Genomic DNA, 18,855 nt, shown 5'->3' on the forward strand with positions numbered 1-18,855 from the left:
TCGACCTCCGTTAACCTTGTCCAATAGGTGCCTAAACTTCTTTGGCCAATGGCGGCCATGTTTTTTGAGATAAGCGAATGTCCTCATAGACACTTGTGCCCCTTTGGACGAAGACACTGCATACCAATTTTCAAGTCGATCGGACCAACGGTTGCATAGTTATAGTGCTTTTATGCAGGTGGCAGAACTGCGATAGTTTTTTTATTTGACCAAAGATTGAGCTTGCACACATGTGTGCCAAGTTTAGTGAAGATGTCTCAGTCCGTTCAGGAGTTATAGCCATTTTAGTAAAAATGGCCCCGTCCCTAACAGACGTTTTTGTGTCCCTAAGCGACGGTGAGTTGAAATTTAACTTTTTTTGATAATTTTTGATAAATACTGTCCAAAGAACATTTCTGCACTGGTTTGGTTCCGATCGGGTGAAAAACCTAGGACTAGTTCGCAAAAGTAGGTTTCTGACAAAATTCAAAATGGCTGAAAATTTTTATAGACAGAAATGAAATCGGAGATAGCCATTTTGTTTTGACTGAGCCAAATAATCCAATGATATAACACAATTGAGTCTATGACAAACGGTGTAGGAGTTATGAGGGCTTTTGCGTTTTTGATCGCTGTAGCGCCCCCTATTGGCCGATTGCGGTGAGTCTTTGGATCTGACAAGAAGCTCGGACTACTACAATCTGACCAATTTTCAGCTCTCTAGGCCTTACGGTTTGGGCTGCACCAATGGCGGCCATGTTTTTTGAGATAAGCGAATGTCCTCATAGACACTTGTGCCCCTTTGGACGAAGACACTGCATACCAATTTTCAAGTCGATCGGACCAACGGTTGCATAGTTATAGTGCTTTTATGCAGGTGGCAGAACTGCGATAGTTTTTTTATTTGACCAAAGATTGAGCTTGCACACATGTGTGCCAAGTTTAGTGAAGATGTCTCAGTCCGTTCAGGAGTTATAGCCATTTTAGTAAAAATGGCCCCGTCCCTAACAGACGTTTTTGTGTCCCTAAGCGACGGTGAGTTGAAATTTAACTTTTTTTGATAATTTTTGATAAATACTGTCCAAAGAACATTTCTGCACTGGTTTGGTTCCGATCGGGTGAAAAACCTAGGACTAGTTCGCAAAAGTAGGTTTCTGACAAAATTCAAAATGGCTGAAAATTTTTATAGACAGAAATGAAATCGGAGATAGCCATTTTGTTTTGACTGAGCCAAATAATCCAATGATATAACACAATTGAGTCTATGACAAACGGTGTAGGAGTTATGAGGGCTTTTGCGTTTTTGATCACTGTAGCGCCCCCTACCGATTGCGGTGAGTCTTTGGATCTGACAAGAAGGCCGGACTACTACAATCTGACCAAGTTTCAGCTCTCTAGGCCTTACGGTTTGGGCTGCATGGTCAGTTTTAGGGAAGAATAATAATAATAATAAAAATCCTAACAATTACAATAGGGTTTCAGCACTACGTGCTTGAACCCCTAATAATATAGCTGCGAGCAGTAATCATCGGGGTTCAAGCACATTAAGGCCTTTAAGCACATGCATTTAATGTTATTATGCTTTATTGAACAAGCATCTAATCACTTATGGATGGAAAAGTCTATTTACAGCCAATTCAGGCAATTTACTGAGACAAATATGGATTTTATAGGATTTTTGACAGTTATAGTGCTACCTATTGCCTGAGCTCCACCACTTGTTTTAGGTGTCTTCAGAATGTGCCCATACATACCATATGTGTGAAATTTGGTGAAAATATCTCATTTCGTTTTGAAGTTATAGACATTTATATTTATCAGAGCATAAAAATGACCCATGGGTGACTCTGGATTTTTTTGCTGCTTGTCAAAATTTTGACATTTGGGCATTAGTGTATAGCCGGCATTTCTATGAAAGTTTTCATGCTTGTTTAGAATTATGTGTCACATATCCTCACCTATGTTCGTGAAGTTCTGACTTTTTGTTTATGAGTTATAGGCTTTTGCACACATTTGACAATTTTCTAAAAGGCCCTGTTATAGCTGCCCAAAGGGTAAAGTTCAACATTTTTGATGACTGTTTCATTCTGATTGGCCTCCGTTAACCTTGTCCAATAGGTGCTCAAATTTCATTGGCCGATAGCGGCCATGTTTTTGAGATATGCCAATGTCCTCATAGACCGTCATGGCAACTTGGACAAAGACACTGCGTACCGATTTTAAAGTTGATCGGACTAACGGTTTGGTGGTTAATCGAGTTCATACACATGAAACATGTTCCATGTTTGGTGAAAATATCTCAATTTGTTCTTGGGTTATAGACAGTTTAGTAAAAGTGGCTCTGCCCACTTCAAATGTTTTGGCGACCCCTAGCAACCGTGAGTGGAAATTTCAACTTTTTTCGATAATTATTGATATTCAGTCTCCAGCGAATCTTTCTGCACTGGACACATGGTCTAGGACAGCACTTCTCAAATGCCTGGACTCCGGTCCGGATCCGGACCTGGAGGGAATTCAATCCGGACCCGCCTCCATTTCGTATTTCAAGAGCATTAATTGTGTGTAAGGGATTAAAAGTGTGGATTTCCTACTTTAATAAACGCATGTTAAACTTGTAAATCATTTGTTTAGGTTTTTTTATGTCTTTTTGGAGATGGTTCGAAATGAAAGCGAAGAAGACAATATATTCAAACTTTTCCTACGACATTGTTGTCATGACATCCAGTGATAATCTGGCGACACTTCACCGCTGCGTAATAGAAGTTATTTTAAAATTTTTGTTATCATTCAGATATTGCCATTTGTAGCAGTGTCCAGTATTTCTACTCATACATTGATTTATTTGTGATGGCCCGTTGCTATATCAAAACTGACCGGCACAAATAGATTTTCCAAAAGGCTATACTTCATTAAATAAAAACGAGCACTACACGTTTCAAAATCAGAATGTGGCGCAGGTGTTTTTATATGAATGTATCTTTGAAAAGAACCGACCGGCTTTTCTTCAGAAAAAAACTTCACTTCAGCTTTTCTTCAAAAAGCTTGATGTCATTTTCATTTCGTCTTTCCTGTAATGTAGCATTTGTGAGCTCAGCGCTTATTTGATTACAGCCGTTACCGTGGAAACTGCTATTTTGCTGACACTTAAATTGACAAAGCCTCTTTTGCTGACACTTAAATTAATTGTTTTGCCACTTTTGCAGTTGTTATTAATGTATTTTGAAAGCAAAAGGCACTTTATTTGTTTTAATTTTTTTCAAAAATGAGTGTTGATCTGTTATGCATGTTTATTAAAAACAAGTTTTATAACAACCAATTGTTCCGGTCCGGACCTTTGACATTGATGAAAAATCAGATTTGAACCTTTGAATGTTGCCTCAAAAAAACCCTGGTCTAGGAGTAATGAGAGTTTTAGCATTTTTAATCGCTGTAGCACCCCCTATTGGCCAATTGGGGTCAATCTCTGTCAACCTCTCCCCAAATTGCGAGCTATCATCTGCCCAGGTTTCAAGTCTCTAGGCCAGGGGTGCCCAATCCTGTTCCTGGAAATCTACCTTCCTGCAGAGTTTAGCTCCAACCCTGATCAAACACACCTGAACCAACTAATTAGGGTCTGAAGGAGCACTTGATAATTACAGACAGGTGTGTTTGATCAGGGTTGGAACTGAACTCTGCAGGAAGGTAGATCTCCAGGACCAGGGTTGGGCACCCCTGCTCTAGGCCTTATGGTTTGGTCTGCATGATCAGTTTTACGGCAGAATAATAATATTAAAAATCTTTACAATTACAATAGGGTTTCAGCATTATGTGCTTGAACCCCTAATCACCATCATCATCTTACAATTGACACCAGGACTGTATTTGATGTCACTCCTCTTCATTTTTGCCATAATAAATTTCCCCATATTGTCCTCTATCATTCCTTCGATCTTCTGCAGTAATTCTTGTGCTTGCCTTTTTTTTTTTTCAGACTTGTTATTGAAACAGTGAAACTTTCCTCCACATTCTGACACCAGTTGCTGGTGATCCGCATTGTCATTGTTTTGTACATATTGACCAATGCTCTGTGATTCATCCAGTTCTTCCAGAACATCTTCATGTGTGAACAGAATCATGATGTACTTCTGAACTTCAGGACCAAATAAACCTTTAATGAAGTCCAGGATCTCTTCCTCATTTTGCACAGGTTCCTGTAGAGGAACAGTGAGCAGAACTGCACTGAGACCTGCTGAACACTGTTCAACCAGATCCTCTTTCAGTTTCTCCAGCTTCTCTTTATTTAGACTTGGATCCATTAGATCTGGACAATCAATCACAGCGAGCTGCTGCTCTCCCATCTGTGTTTTACCTTCACACACTTCACCAAACCTATTTTCAGCTTCATGTTTTTTTTGCTGTATGTGCACTTTAAACTTCTTTTCTCCCAGTATGGTGTTTCCAGATGAGCTTTTCCCAGAACCCTTACTGCCCATCAGAAGAATCCGGATCACTGGATCATCTGGACTGGAGCTGATCGCTGACATCTCTGAAAGAGACAGACAAATGTATAGTATGTATCATTACACACATTTGCATCAGCTACAAACACACAAGAAAAACAACAGAAACAATTTATTATTATTCCTCAAAAATCATTCTAATATGCTGATTTGCTGCTCAATACACATTTCTAATTATCAATGTTGAAATCTTTGTGCTGCTTACTGAAGTTTCTTTACACTTGCATTTCTTACAAGTTACTGTACAATCAATAGTTGTTTTAAAATTTTAATAGAAATGCTTTAAGAATGAAGGCTGTTCCATACAGAAAATGGAACAGAAACAGAAAAGAAGCAATCTGGATCAAATAAATACAAGGATGGATGGCCCGGATGAGAAGTATGAGAGAGTCTCTACTGAATTTCATCAGTGTTTTAAAATTTCTAAAGGTGTATTTCTTTACTCTTTGTGTGGAGGATGTCTGGATAGCCCTGAAAGGCAAACTATGGGTTCTGCATTTGCCTCCTGCAACAAAAACATTTCAGTAACACTTAACTTAAAGCCCTTATGTATAATGCATTATAAAGTTACTCAAAGTAGGGCTTGCACGATTAATCAAATTTTAATCTTGATAACGATATCCACCTTTCTCGAATAATTAAAAACAATCGTCACAATATTGGCCGGCTCGCTATTTATCCTGAAAATGCGTTTTTAATTTAATTTGATGTAAAGAGATTAAGGCCCAATCCCAATTCTATTTTATACCCCTTCCCCTACCCCTCCGCCTACCCCTTCCCCTTGTCCCTTGAAACGGAGTGTAAATGGGTAGGGGTGAAAATATTCCCCTAAGAATTGGGACACCACTACTATATGTCACACATTATCATACGTCGTCTAGCTCCTACAATACACACACATACTGGTGTGCTGGTGGTGCATTAGAGCCTTTAATTACCGTTCTATATTAATGTGCTGCTTACTGACACACACACACACACACACATATATACATGACAGTGCGGAGATCGCACAGCTCACACATCCAAGAGAAAATAAACTTGTCAACGCTGCCCCACGACTTTTAATAATAAACTTTTAAAAATTAAATTAAAATTTAAATTAAAAGAAATTTTTTTTTAAAGTAAACTCACTCTAAAAAGAGAAACGCACAGACGCGCATAAACGCAACTTTCATCTCTCTCTCTCGAACTGACAATATTTGAGAAAAGGGTTTATCGATTTCTAATTATTGGGGGGACTAGCCCCCCTCAATGTCTATGGTGGTTATCGCCCTGATCAGACATGAAAATATGTTGTGGCACTATGGTGCAGTCTATAATAACGTTAGTTAGCAAATATTAGCGATTTTTTGCAAACATTTCTTTGAGTAACATGACCGTAAATATGAACTCACGATTGAATGTAACATAAAACAAATGATTACTTTTCGTTAAAATCTTTATTAATGCCAAAAATGCTTGCATTTATGTGTATTTTTGTTCGCCACGTTGCCCCTGAAGCCGGTTTACACTGAGATAAATCACACCCCTTCGTTTGAAGTGTGGTCCCGAAAAATCTTCGTTTGAAGGGCTATCTAGCCCTTCCCCTACCCCTACCCCTCCAACCAAAAGAGAATCGAGACACCCCTACCCCTTCACGTGAACGCGCGAAACTGAGAGGTAGGGGAAAGGGGAAGGGCTAAGGGGTAGAATTGGGATTGGGCCTAAGTCCCCAAAACGTTTCTTTTCTACTTAAAGGATACTAGGTGTGACCCCGAACAGTCGATTACGATTCAATGCTTCGATAGGAGGAGCCTGATTCAATACCAATCTCACAGTCGAATATTCGTGGGTTGTTATGATCATGCGCGCATAAACGCAACTTTCATCTCTCTCTCTCGAACTGACAATATTTGAGAAAAGGGTTTATCGATTTCTAATTATTGGGGGGACTAGCCCCCCTCAATGTCTATGGTGGTTATCGCCCTGATCAGACATGAAAATATGTTGTGGCACTATGGTGCAGTCTATAATAACGTTAGTTAGCAAATATTAGCGATTTTTTGCAAACATTTCTTTGAGTAACATGACCGTAAATATGAACTCACGATTGAATGTAACATAAAACAAATGATTACTTTTCGTTAAAATCTTTATTAATGCCAAAAATGCTTGCATTTATGTGTATTTTTGTTCGCCACGTTGCCCCTGAAGCCGGTTTACACTGAGATAAATCACACCCCTTCGTTTGAAGTGTGGTCCCGAAAAATCTTCGTTTGAAGGGCTATCTAGCCCTTCCCCTACCCCTACCCCTCCAACCAAAAGAGAATCGAGACACCCCTACCCCTTCACGTGAACGCGCGAAACTGAGAGGTAGGGGAAAGGGGAAGGGCTAAGGGGTAGAATTGGGATTGGGCCTAAGTCCCCAAAACGTTTCTTTTCTACTTAAAGGATACTAGGTGTGACCCCGAACAGTCGATTACGATTCAATGCTTCGATAGGAGGAGCCTGATTCAATACCAATCTCACAGTCGAATATTCGTGGGTTGTTATGATCATGCCATTTTGGCTATATGGGGGGTGATCAATGTCTGATTTCACATAGAACGACAGGTTTTCTCCCAATAAGTTAATATACAGCTTTTTAACCCTTTCGCACGTGAGTTTAAAATATTCTAGCTGAGCCTCCAGCGTGAGTTTTTTTTAGGCGACCGTTATTTTAAAATGTAACGCCTTATTGTTTCCATGGTGATGCGTCATGCTTGTCATGTGACAACGCAGCCACAATAGATCTGTGTAACACATGGATCACTTTTATTTCGTTTTCCCTGTTTTATTCAAAATATTCACAAACATACTCACTATATTATGAAATATCTGATATTCCGATTCTGAAATATGTAAATCTGTAAATCTGTTTGGTAGTTTAAACACTTTTATATCGACCGTGTTAGTTGATCTATACCGGGTGATGGGCGCCGCCATGTTAGTTCGCGCTGCATCCGAGCTGTGGGATTTACAACACGCAAATTCATCCTCTCCTACCGAAACACGTTAAAGTAGGTATCCGGTAAACTGGGAGAAGAGCAGAGTAAACTTTATAGTTACCTACACAATCTGTATATGATATCAATAAAAACATGTCGTCAGATTATATTTGTAAGAATCATTATTGCCGTTTCCATAAACATCAGCGTGCGTTTTACAAACTGTAAATGTATGGTTTTGCTAGTACTTATGTGTATTAAATGTCTGAAACCTAAAATAAGTATTATATGGTTGAAAACGTCTCGGGTTACTTATGTAACCATGGTTCCCTGAGTAGGGAACGAGACACTGCGTCCTCTAGGGGTCGCTATGGGGAACGCCTCGTCGTGACCACGAGTACAAAAATTGTAGTCAGTAACGTAATTCATTACATTACACATTATAGGTAATATAAGAAGATTACTTTTAGATTACTTTTGACCTAACTCAATTTATCACATTGATTTAAAAAGGATAATCATGTACCATAATGATGTAAAAATACAAAGAGTGAGAAAATATATTCCTTTCGTTGTAATTAAAGGCAGAGTGAGGGATTTCTGGTAGCTGTGGTGGATTTGGTTTGACACTCTGTGTTTGATTAAGTTGACTTGTGTGTCATACTGATCATCGGTTGATTGCTCAAGCCTGGGTGATGTATTCGGGGAGATGTAAAATGAACGAGAGACAGTAAAAAGCAGCTCACACCTCACGGTCTCACAGTGTGTTTATTAGACTTAGAAATAAACCACGCACCATTCGGACAAACAGATAAAGGACACAAGAACAACAGTAGCCAATGTTTATATTTGAAATCACCAAAACAAACACGCCCCTACCCCAAAAGGGTCTTGCCCCTATTTTGATAGCTCCGCCCCACATATACGACGCAACCCAGGAAACGATTAGTTCTGTGAAACAAAGCAAAACCAATGTTACACCGTGTCTAATGTTGCTCGGCTAATGTCCGTCCCATGCACTGAACGCGCTCTCCTCCACATCACGAGTAGACACGCCCCTTATTGCTGATTGGCTACAAGTTTGTTTTGCGATTCGGCCCGAATCAGTTTTTGAAGTGTTTTTGAAAAATCACTCACTCTGCCTTTAACAACATCAAGCGCATTAAACATTATATTACATCAAGGTTTCCCAAACTGGGGTTCATAAACGAACTGCAGGGGGTTTGTGAGTTTAATGAAAGGCAAACATGTAATTAAATCATAAAAATGTAAAATTAAAATAAATCATATTAAAATAACAATCAACATAATTTACTAACTAAAAAAGAACTAGTTTATGTTTACCTGCACGCCATATGACCATCAACCAATGTCAGAGAACCGTGAACATGCAAATGTGATACATTATTATTAAAATATTTATTTTAAACTCTCAGGGGTACTTAAAGGGGTAATTGATTATGATTTCACTTTTTTAACTTTAGTGTGTAATGTTGCTGTTTCGACATAAAAAAACATCTGCAAAGTTATGATGCTCAAAGTTCAATGCAAAGGGAGATATTGTCTTTTATAGAATTGCTGATTGACCACCCCTTTAAAGTAAATACATTAGGTGAAAGAGGTTCAGATAATAAAAAGTTTGAGAACGTCTGCAAATAAGAAATAACGTAAATTTGTGCAGTTTAATGAGTTTGAAAGACAAAAGCCTTTCAATAATACATAATAATAATGCATGGTTAAATAACTGTTAGAAAACACTCTCTGTCTTGTTAAGGTTCCATTATATGCCTCACCCCTCCTTTTTCTCCCCTCTCTCTTATTCCCCCTCCTTTCCTTTCTCTCCCTCTCACTCTCCCTCCTCTCAGTATCCTTCGCCAGGAAGTCTATTCCTAATATGTACATGTTTTTCTGTATATGTGGCCATTTTATACAAAACACATGTTCTTGGCCAAACATCCTATATGTGTATGTCACCCTATCCTCATTGGTTAAGAGGGTAAAACTCCCCTCGACATGCCTATATAAGATCTGTATTTCTATGAATAAATTGAAGTATTGAGAATACATTTCAATGTGTGTTTTCTTGCTTCCCGGCCGTATTTACACTTTAGGAGACTGAGAAGATTTCACGGTGGCAAAAAGAGATATCGAGGGACCAATTGTTATTTTTATTAACAATAACCTACTGAGAGATAATTCAAATAAAAATGAATGTGTTCATCAGTAGTTGATGCCATGTTGAAACGCTTGAAATTACCTGAAATTATTTTTGTAAATCATCGCCCCTGACTAATGACTAGTCTATGTGTGAATGTCCACAAAACTTTCTGAGTGTATATAAGCTGTAGACTATTTTAGAAAGGACAATTTAAAAGATAAAAAAGAGGAATTAAAGAGAATCAATAAATGATGAATAATTTATTGCTATTGTGTGAATAATATGTAATCCTGTAATCAATAAAAAAGTAACTGTAGTCTGATTACGAGTATTTTAAAATGTAACTTACTCTAATTACAAGTTATTAATTTTTGGAATTTGATTACGTAATCCAGATTACATGTAATCAGTTACTACCCAGCTCTGGTTGTAAATAAGTATCTGAAAAGAAAGAAGCTTCAAATAAATATTTTAACGTGCGTGAATAAATCCAACCACCCCTATAGATTTAAGTTTCACTTCCATAACCCGTGACCGACAGAGGAGCATCTTGGCGGCAGGGATTTAAATCTTTAACAAGACTCAAATTGACAGTCAGAGTGTAAGACTGGATTTTTTTGATCAGGTAGGGTACAAGTTATTTCAGAACATTTCAGCTGGTTTATATCGTGTATATATTATTTATCTCGTATAAGATGCATTTGGTTGAGTTGCGCTGCAGTAAAGCACTTAATTGTAGTAGGCTACTACAGTGATTATCTCTTCAGCGCGCAGCGCGAACAGGACAAACAATAATGCAGAATATTAATAACTATGACTGGGACTGTCAAACACATAACATTTTTATGAGAACACTATTATAATAAAACGCTGTGAATTTTTAGTGTTTAGTTGCCGTGTTTCTGCATGTTGTTGCGTGATGAACACGTCCACAAAATGAGTTCACGCAGAGCTGCGCAGACACGTTCATGTGCATTCGGGGCATTTTGTGCAGATAGCCTATACGTCGTAATATTAACGTTATGTTGTATAAATAAGGACGCGTATAATATATGAGATAAATGATGAGTTAATCCCATTAATTAAAAATCTGCTATCAAATGCTTCATTCTTTTATATATATATATATATATATATATATATATATTTTTTTTTTAAGAAAAGGGGCAAAATACATTACCAAGAGTCAAGTCAGACATTGGACAGTCATAATTACTGATGTTACCCAGTCAACAATTTGATCTCACAATGATGTCACCATGAGCTCACACGATTCTCATGGTGTGGTCACAATGTGTGTGTCACAGTGAGCTAAAAGTGTAACCACACAGCGCACTTACTGTGTGCTCACTGTGACTATTCGTGTCTTGCCCGCCATATTCCTGGTTGCCACTGATTACCCTGCCTGTCTGATTACCATGTCTCGGTCTTCTCCAAATAAAGCTTTGCATATGGATCCGCACGTCTCACGTCTCGTCAGCCCCGTTACAGGTAGCACCAGCATTAAGGTGCATTATCGCCACCTTCAATGTTGGAGTGTGGACCAAAGTTTACTTATTTCATAAAAGAAACCCTTCGTTCTCTTTATCAGTTCTGTACTTTTGAGATTTTTTTTTCTTTATTCCTTCCACTCCCACCTTTCTAAGTTCCTTCTTCATTGTTTGTTTTTCATTAAAATACTTTTGACAAACACACAGATGTTCCATGGACTCCTCTTGTGGCAAACAGAAATCATGATTATAACTTGTGTACCCCCCCTAAAAAAAACAGTAGAGATGCATGTCAGGTTTTGTTTTATTATTGTTTTATTTACTGTTATTTTATGTACAACTATTCATTTCTTTTGATTCAAGGGCATTGTGAAAGACACATAGCACTATCAGGCGCAAGTGGGGCAGCTAGAGACTCCTAAACGATATATGCTTTAATTATTGCTTTTGCTTCAAATTTGATGTTCGATTTCTGAACAAATTGTTCTTTGAGCCTGTTCATAGGAAGTAACCGAACTGAACTGAACTTTAGTTCCAGTCTGATGACGCAAGACACACAGCCAAAGTTTGCTGACCATCAAAGTGTTGAAAGTTTGCCGAGGATTACCGTTGATGCTCATAAAGAAGTTGACGATACTTTGCAAGCCTGAGGAACATACTGGAAATATTCTTATTTAGCTTACTAATGTTATTAAATAACATTTTATTAAAACCTGCAAAATCCTTTCTGTAGAGAGATCTAAATTAATACTATAGTTTATTGTATATGCAGATTATATTTTAAGTTGTTACACAAAATCAAGCAGTTTTATAAGGTTTATCTGTCTATATACTTTAGGCATGTAGAACATATCTGCATTTCTGCATCAATGGTTGTAATGTGTGCTGTAGGTGCGAAACTTTTAATAATCTTAACCAAGATGTAGATGATCTTATCCCCGGTGACTAATATTTGAACTGCCTTCTCTCAACCTGCTCAAAATTTGAAACTCACAATGAGCTCACATACTACTCACACCGTGAGGATCAGCGTACGAGGATTGTTTGAACTCACAATTATTTCATATACTACTCACACTGTGAGGATCACAGTATGAGGATAGTTTGAGTTCATAATGAGCTCACCTATTACTCACACTGTGAGGATCACAGTATGAGGATCGTGTGAACGCACAATGATTTCACCTATTACTCACACCATGAGGATCACAGTATGAGGATTGTGTGATGTCACTGTGATCATCGCATGATCTCACGTGTTGACTGGGAAAAAGTTTAACTTATTGTCTGTGCAGATTTGCTGAACAGAAATTCATCTTTGACACTAGTATAAAGAATACATGCCAACATATAATACTATACATTCACATATCACATAATAAAACACAATATAATAAAATTAAAAATTAAATACAATATATATGTATGCCCACACATATGCATACACATGTGTACACACACCTACCCAGAAAGATACCTCATGATACAATACCTCAATTAAGAATTGTTTAAAACAGTCACCGCCAATGGTACAAATTATCTTTTATATAGGTTTTTTTAGCCAGCGGTATACGCAGCCTGCGCCCTGAAGGAAGGGCCTCAAAGCAAGAATGAAGTGGATGAGTTTGGTCTGAATATACTGCGATCGCCTTTTTTTTCCCATAAAGTGTAAAAACAGCTCTTGCATTGTATTCCGTTTCTGGCCGATGATCTTATTTACTTCATTAATTACTCATGTTAATTTATTTTTCTGTATCATTGTTAAATTGCCACACTACGATACAATATTATGTGTTAAAATACTTTCAATCATCGATCTATAAACAATGGTTAGGACCCTCCTATCGATGCTAAAATTTCTTAGTTTCCTGAGTAGACCTAAACACTGTCTTGCTTTCTCGTGTATATGGTCCACATTTTCCTGGAATGAGAGTTTGTCATCAATGATTGTACCTAAAATTTGAAACTTGCTCTACCTTTACACCTTTTATAGTAATTTGTTCATATGAGACACCAGCTGTACCAGCCCTATTTTTGTCCCCACAGCATAGTTCCTTTGTCTTCTCAATTTTCAATTGTAGGTGACTATCATCAAACCACTGAACAAGACTTTCAATATACTCAAAATAAGTTAAACTATTCATGTCCAATTGGCAAGAGATTAAAACCAAATCATCAGCGTATTTGATCAGGGGGAGATCATCCCTGTTATATTGAAGTTAATTAATATAGACAGAAAAAAGCAGAGGTGATAACACACATCCCTGTGGTAACCCTGAATTCAGGACTGTACAATCAGATGAGATTCCATTGACACAGACTTGTTGGGGTCTATTTCTTTAAAAAAAAAATTAATCCATAAAATCAACCAACTGCTTACACCTAAATCTTGCAGTATTTCTTTTCAAATTTGCGGTTGTGCAGTATTAAAGGCTGATGTAAAATCCATGAAAATAATTCTTACATGAGCATTTGTTTTATTCTAGGTGGTGTTGGGCCTTATGTAACAAGGTCAGAGAGGCATCCACCATGCTCCGATTGGGCATGTAAGCAAATTGTAATGGATCTACAAAGCCTTTAATTTGTGACATCAATTATTTACATAATATACGCTCCATGCACTTGCACAGAATAGATTTGGGCGAAAGTCTTTAAGAGCTCTGGCCTAAGAAGTTTTAGGTACTGGAATATCAGTGGTGTTTTCCATGCTGCTAGTACAAAACCATCATCTAAAAAGACCTGAAACAACCTAGTACATATATGCCCAAGTTGTTCTGCACACTCTTTTAATACAATGCCCTTAAGGCCATCTGGACCGGTGGCTTTATGGGTTTTAATTCTACAGAGCACTTTGGTAACCTCCCTTACCTCTATTCTCATAGGTTTATTCACATTATTAACACCTATAGTATTGTCAAATCGTGAATAAAAAACATTTAAATTATTTACAAATGTATGGGGGTCATCATCAACCAGTTGTATTTGTTTCTGTTGTCTACCCATTATTATGTTTAGTCCCCTCCATGCATCTTTGACATTACCACTTGTACATTTCTTCCCAACTTTCCCTTTATACTGTAAAGTGAAGTGAAGTGAAGTAAAGTGACATGTGGCCAAGTATGGTGACCCATACTTGGAATTAGTGCTCTGCATTTAACCCATCCGAAGTGCACACACACAGCAGTGAACACACACACATCATGAACACACACCCGGAGCAGTGGGCAGCCATTTATGCTGCGGCACCCGGGGAGCAGATGGGGGTTTGGTGACTTGCTCAAGGGCACATCAGTCGTGGTATTGAAGGTGGGAGAGAGCGCTGTACATTCACTCCCCCCACCTACAATCCCAGCCGGTACGAGACTCGAACCCACAACCTTTGGGTTACGATTCCGACTCTCTAACCATTAGGCCACAACTCTTTTACTTTGTGTCTCATTCCTTAAAAAAGCCATTCTCTTCTTATTTAAAGATTGTTTAAGATCTTTGTTAATCCAGGGTTTGTTGTTTGAACCACAGTCTCTGCACAAAAGTTAATATAACTAGTAATCATGTCATTCAACAATTAAAATCATTAAAAAACAAGTCCCAATCGGTGCTCTCAAAGCAGTCTCTAAGGTTTGCCACTGAATCTTTAGTCCATGACTGCACCTGCTGAATGACAGGTTTAGTCCTTTTTAACATCTGCCTGTATTTTGGAAGGAGATGGATGACGTTATGGTCTGAATGGCCTAGTGGTGGATGTAACCGTGATACATAAGCACTGTCCACATTACCAAAGCATTTATCTAAGGTTTTGTTCAGTCCCGTCGGACAAGTTATATACTGTTCCAAGTTTGGTAAAACCGCTAATATTTCACAGTTATTAAAATCTCCAAGGAGAAACACTGGATCGTCCGCTGAGTTGCGCAACGTCATGTTGTAACTGGCAGCAATGCCCTCGGCTGCAAGTGAAGAATTTGGCCCAGGCACATAGACCAGAATAACAGTAATTTGTCCGAACTCTTGAGGGAAATAGTGTGGTCTGAATGAAACCGATAATAATTCGTAGTCGGCTGAACAGTAGGTTCCACGTACCGTAGTATTAGTTGCCCAGCTGTCGTTGACAAACATACATAGTCCTCCTCCGATGGTTTTAAATGATTTCTGGCTGTCACGGTCCAGTCGAATTAACGAATATCCCTCGAGGTTTATGTCATCAATCTCCTCCATGTTTCAGTAATGCAAAGCAAGTTCGTTCTCTTGAAGTCTCAATTATATCTCATTAATGCTGCGAGTTCTGACATCTTGTTTTTAAGTGAGCGGGCATTAGTTCGAGTTATTGTGGGCAAAGGAAAACGGCTGCATCGTCGTTTAAGTCGATTCTGAATTCCCCTCTAGTACCTCTCTTTCTCCTTTTCCTCTTCCTGTACGTTTTTTTGTGGAGAGTAAATCATTTCAAGAAGAACATTACAAGGAGGACTCAGCAGAACTTTCATGTTATACCGAAGACTTAGTAAATCGTTGTGGCTGTAAGTCATCTTACTCATTAGTCCATTGTTTCTCAAACTTCCCAACTCCATTTCGGCTTCCAGTGCAATAACTCGATCGACAACGCATTTTAGACTCCAAATCCAGAATAACAAAATAAATATAAAAATCATATCTCTAAATATCTAAGAGTAAAATAGCATCAGAAATAAAATATATGACAACTGTAAGACAAAACAAACATACTCGAACATGCCAGCGTCTGGGTCAGCACTTGCGCATGCGCCCCAGCTTCTAGATATACAGTGGGTACGGAAAGTATTCAGACCCCCTTAAATTTTTCACTCTTTGTTATATTAAGATTCAGGCATTGTGAGTTCCACAAATCTGAATGCATTATTTGTAAATTGACTTAAGATAAACATTTTTCACAATTTATTATCTGTAATATCATTGTGTTGCCACTAGATGCCTGTATAGCCCTATGTAACAATCCCTAGTAGCTAAGACATTGCACATAAGTTACACAGAAATTAATTTGATTACATTTGGATTTGGATACATATTTAGATATTATCAATGGCTACTTTTTTGTCTTTATCTGTTTTTTGTTCAATTGTTTTGTTGTGGTTGTTGTTGCTTGAAACATTGATTTAAAGTGTCAGTTATTGCATTTTTATTTCAGTCAAACCTATAAAACCTTTTGTTACCCCAAACTACATATAAAAGCCTGATCAGTGGCATAAAAGTGTACCAATATTTTAAATTGGCCTTTGAACCGTAATTTTCATAGTCGAAACGGAAATTTCTAATTTTGCTAATAGTCAAATCATATGTTTGGGGGCGGGCGCAGTACCGTTTCTAGGCATAGGCGAGCTAGGCGGTCGCCTAGGGCACCACCAGCTGAAGGGGCGCCAATGAGCGCACGTACTGGCACTACATTTTAGCAGGGTTGTGATATAGAGTGGCACGGTCACATGGCCGACAGAGCTAAACACGCTGCAACTTCAGAAAACACCAGCAAATCAAAATAACATCATCAGTTTGACAATGGGTGCTGCAAATGCTCACAACGTAAACAAAAAGAAACGCACTGCAAATGCTCACAACACAACGAAATAAAGAACTTTATTTGCAGCGCATTTCTTTCTTTGGTTGTGTTGTGAGCATTTGCATTGTGTGTGTTGTCAAATTGATGAAGTTGTTTTCTTAATTTGCAGGTCTTTTTTTCTATTTGCAGCACGTTGAGCTCTTTCAGCCACAGTAGAAAATCGAGGACCCCTCTAAAGGATACACTTTCTGCCTGGTGTTTTACTTAATCTGTGCAATCTGGCATCCCTGTGCGCGCTGACTGATGGCTGAACAAGCGCTGATGATATGTGCTGGAGTTTAGCGATCTCTCCACAGCGATATTCTGCTTACATGAAAGTGTCATAATAAAACCAATGTGTGTTTTTCACAAGCCATTTGTGCTGCTTGTGTAACCAAATCTGCCATGATCAAACTTTCTCGGAGTTTCAATAATGGATCTATTGTGTTTGAGGAATAATGCGTTTTTGCCACCTGTGGCAAGACAATGGGGAAAATGCATATAAATTTGAATTATTTTAAGTTATATTAGGAGTTTCTAAAGTTTTTACCAGTTTTTATAATGTTAATCAGTTGAAACCCGCATGGCAATGTTATTATCAGTGTGTATTAACGATCTTTAAGCAAATTTACTGCGCAATCTTGAGTGGCTTGTCTTATTTGCTAACATATTGTCACTTTGAAAATCTAATGTGAATACAGATTACAAAGCACTAACCAAAACCATGAGTTTTGTATTATCATAGTTGGTTAAATGAAGTCAGTGTATAGTCAGTGGTGGTTGGTTAATGGACACATGAAATGTTATTGCATTTACCCTTTTGATAGAAGAATCGTGACAAGAGTGATGCGAGAGGACTGACACTATATGATTGCGGATCCAAAGCGCAACTTTTGTTAATAAAACTTTCATTTATTCCTTTAATAGCCTTTAAGTGAGTGTCTTTGTTGCTGGGTTTTCATTAAAAAATAACAATAAACCACAAACTAAGCATTCGTTTTAAATAAGGGAAAATACCTTATTTATTTGGGTTACAACGGCTATAATCATCTTATTCATTTTGTCAATGCAAGGTAGATGTTTAATATATGCGAATTTGCCATTGTACTATTTTATGGCTGATGTGTTTTAATTAATAAGATAATAAACCACAAACTACGAACGTTTTAAGGAAGCCTGAGGGGAAATCCATAGGCTATTGTGTTAAACGCAAGTAAAACATATCCTTATTTATTTTGTTAATAAAAGTTCAAAGTTTAATGTTTTTTGTTGTTGTTTTTTTCGATTAATAATAATGAGCCATAAGCATGCATTTAAAGTAAGGGGAAAATCCAAAAATCGTACATTTATTTGTGTTACAGCGCGGGTACATCAGTATTATACATGTCCTGCAGAGCGCGCTTTAGATGAAGCGCTTTTAAATGTTTAAATTAATACTGTGAAATGCGTGAAGTGTTTTATGTCTGTTTATTTTAGGCAAATCGTGATGATTTGAGAAGGCTGAATTGATCAAACATAATGCTAAACTCACTGTCAGCCTCTGGCCACTTGGTCGTTCCTTTAAAAAACAAAAACTTGAATTTAACAAACATAAAATGTTCCAAACATATTTCTAAATTAACTTAATAAAGAAACAAAAAGAAACATGACCACTTTGCCATTAAAAACCAAAACTGAACTATTTTAATATCTGTGTAATGGGGAAGAGAGAGCGAGAAAAGAGTCACGGTATCCAGTCGGACTCGGGATGAGAATTCTCATAAAGCTGTTGGACAAGGGCCGGGCCTGTACAGGGCTCTGTTATGGCGCTTTTCCACTGCGTGGTACGACTCGGCTCGGTACGGCTCAGTACGGCACGGCACGGTTCGGCTTGGCACGGTTTGCGTTTCCACTGCAGTTCAGTACCGCTTTAGAGTGGGCGGGATTATTCACATCGTTATAGTTGTGCAGCCTCTATTGCCGCAACTCCTAAAAAAAGTGTTTCATTCCGCATCGCCCCATCAAGCTCTCGCTGGATCCGCTCCTCTGCTATCAACGAGAGAAACGTCTGTTCTTCCTCAACAGACAACAAAACTTTTTGGTTGTTAAAAAAAAGGTGCGCTCGTTCAAAACGGTTGCGTTCGATCCTTCGCTGGCTGTGCTGATTTAAATCTAGCGGTTCTTTTGTGTTTGTGTCGCAAGTTCAGTGACGCAGGTAGTG

General features: G+C 38.1%; 1 protein-coding gene across 1 annotated transcript in view; it reads right to left on the bottom strand.

Annotated features, from left to right (window-relative positions):
- Positions 1–18,855, bottom strand: part of LOC107574362 (GTPase IMAP family member 8-like) — a 32,499-nt gene that overhangs the window by 2,898 nt on the left and 10,746 nt on the right. The window contains exon 3 of the mRNA XM_016260801.1: positions 3,821–4,504. Within this exon, the coding sequence (XP_016116287.1) occupies positions 3,821–4,504 (684 nt within the window). The remainder of the gene's footprint in view (positions 1–3,820; positions 4,505–18,855) is intronic.

Source organism: Sinocyclocheilus grahami, unplaced genomic scaffold (assembly GCF_001515645.1).
Source record: "Sinocyclocheilus grahami isolate Dianchi unplaced genomic scaffold, SAMN03320097.WGS_v1.1 scaffold2196.1, whole genome shotgun sequence".
Classification (NCBI taxonomy): domain Eukaryota; kingdom Metazoa; phylum Chordata; class Actinopteri; order Cypriniformes; family Cyprinidae; genus Sinocyclocheilus; species Sinocyclocheilus grahami.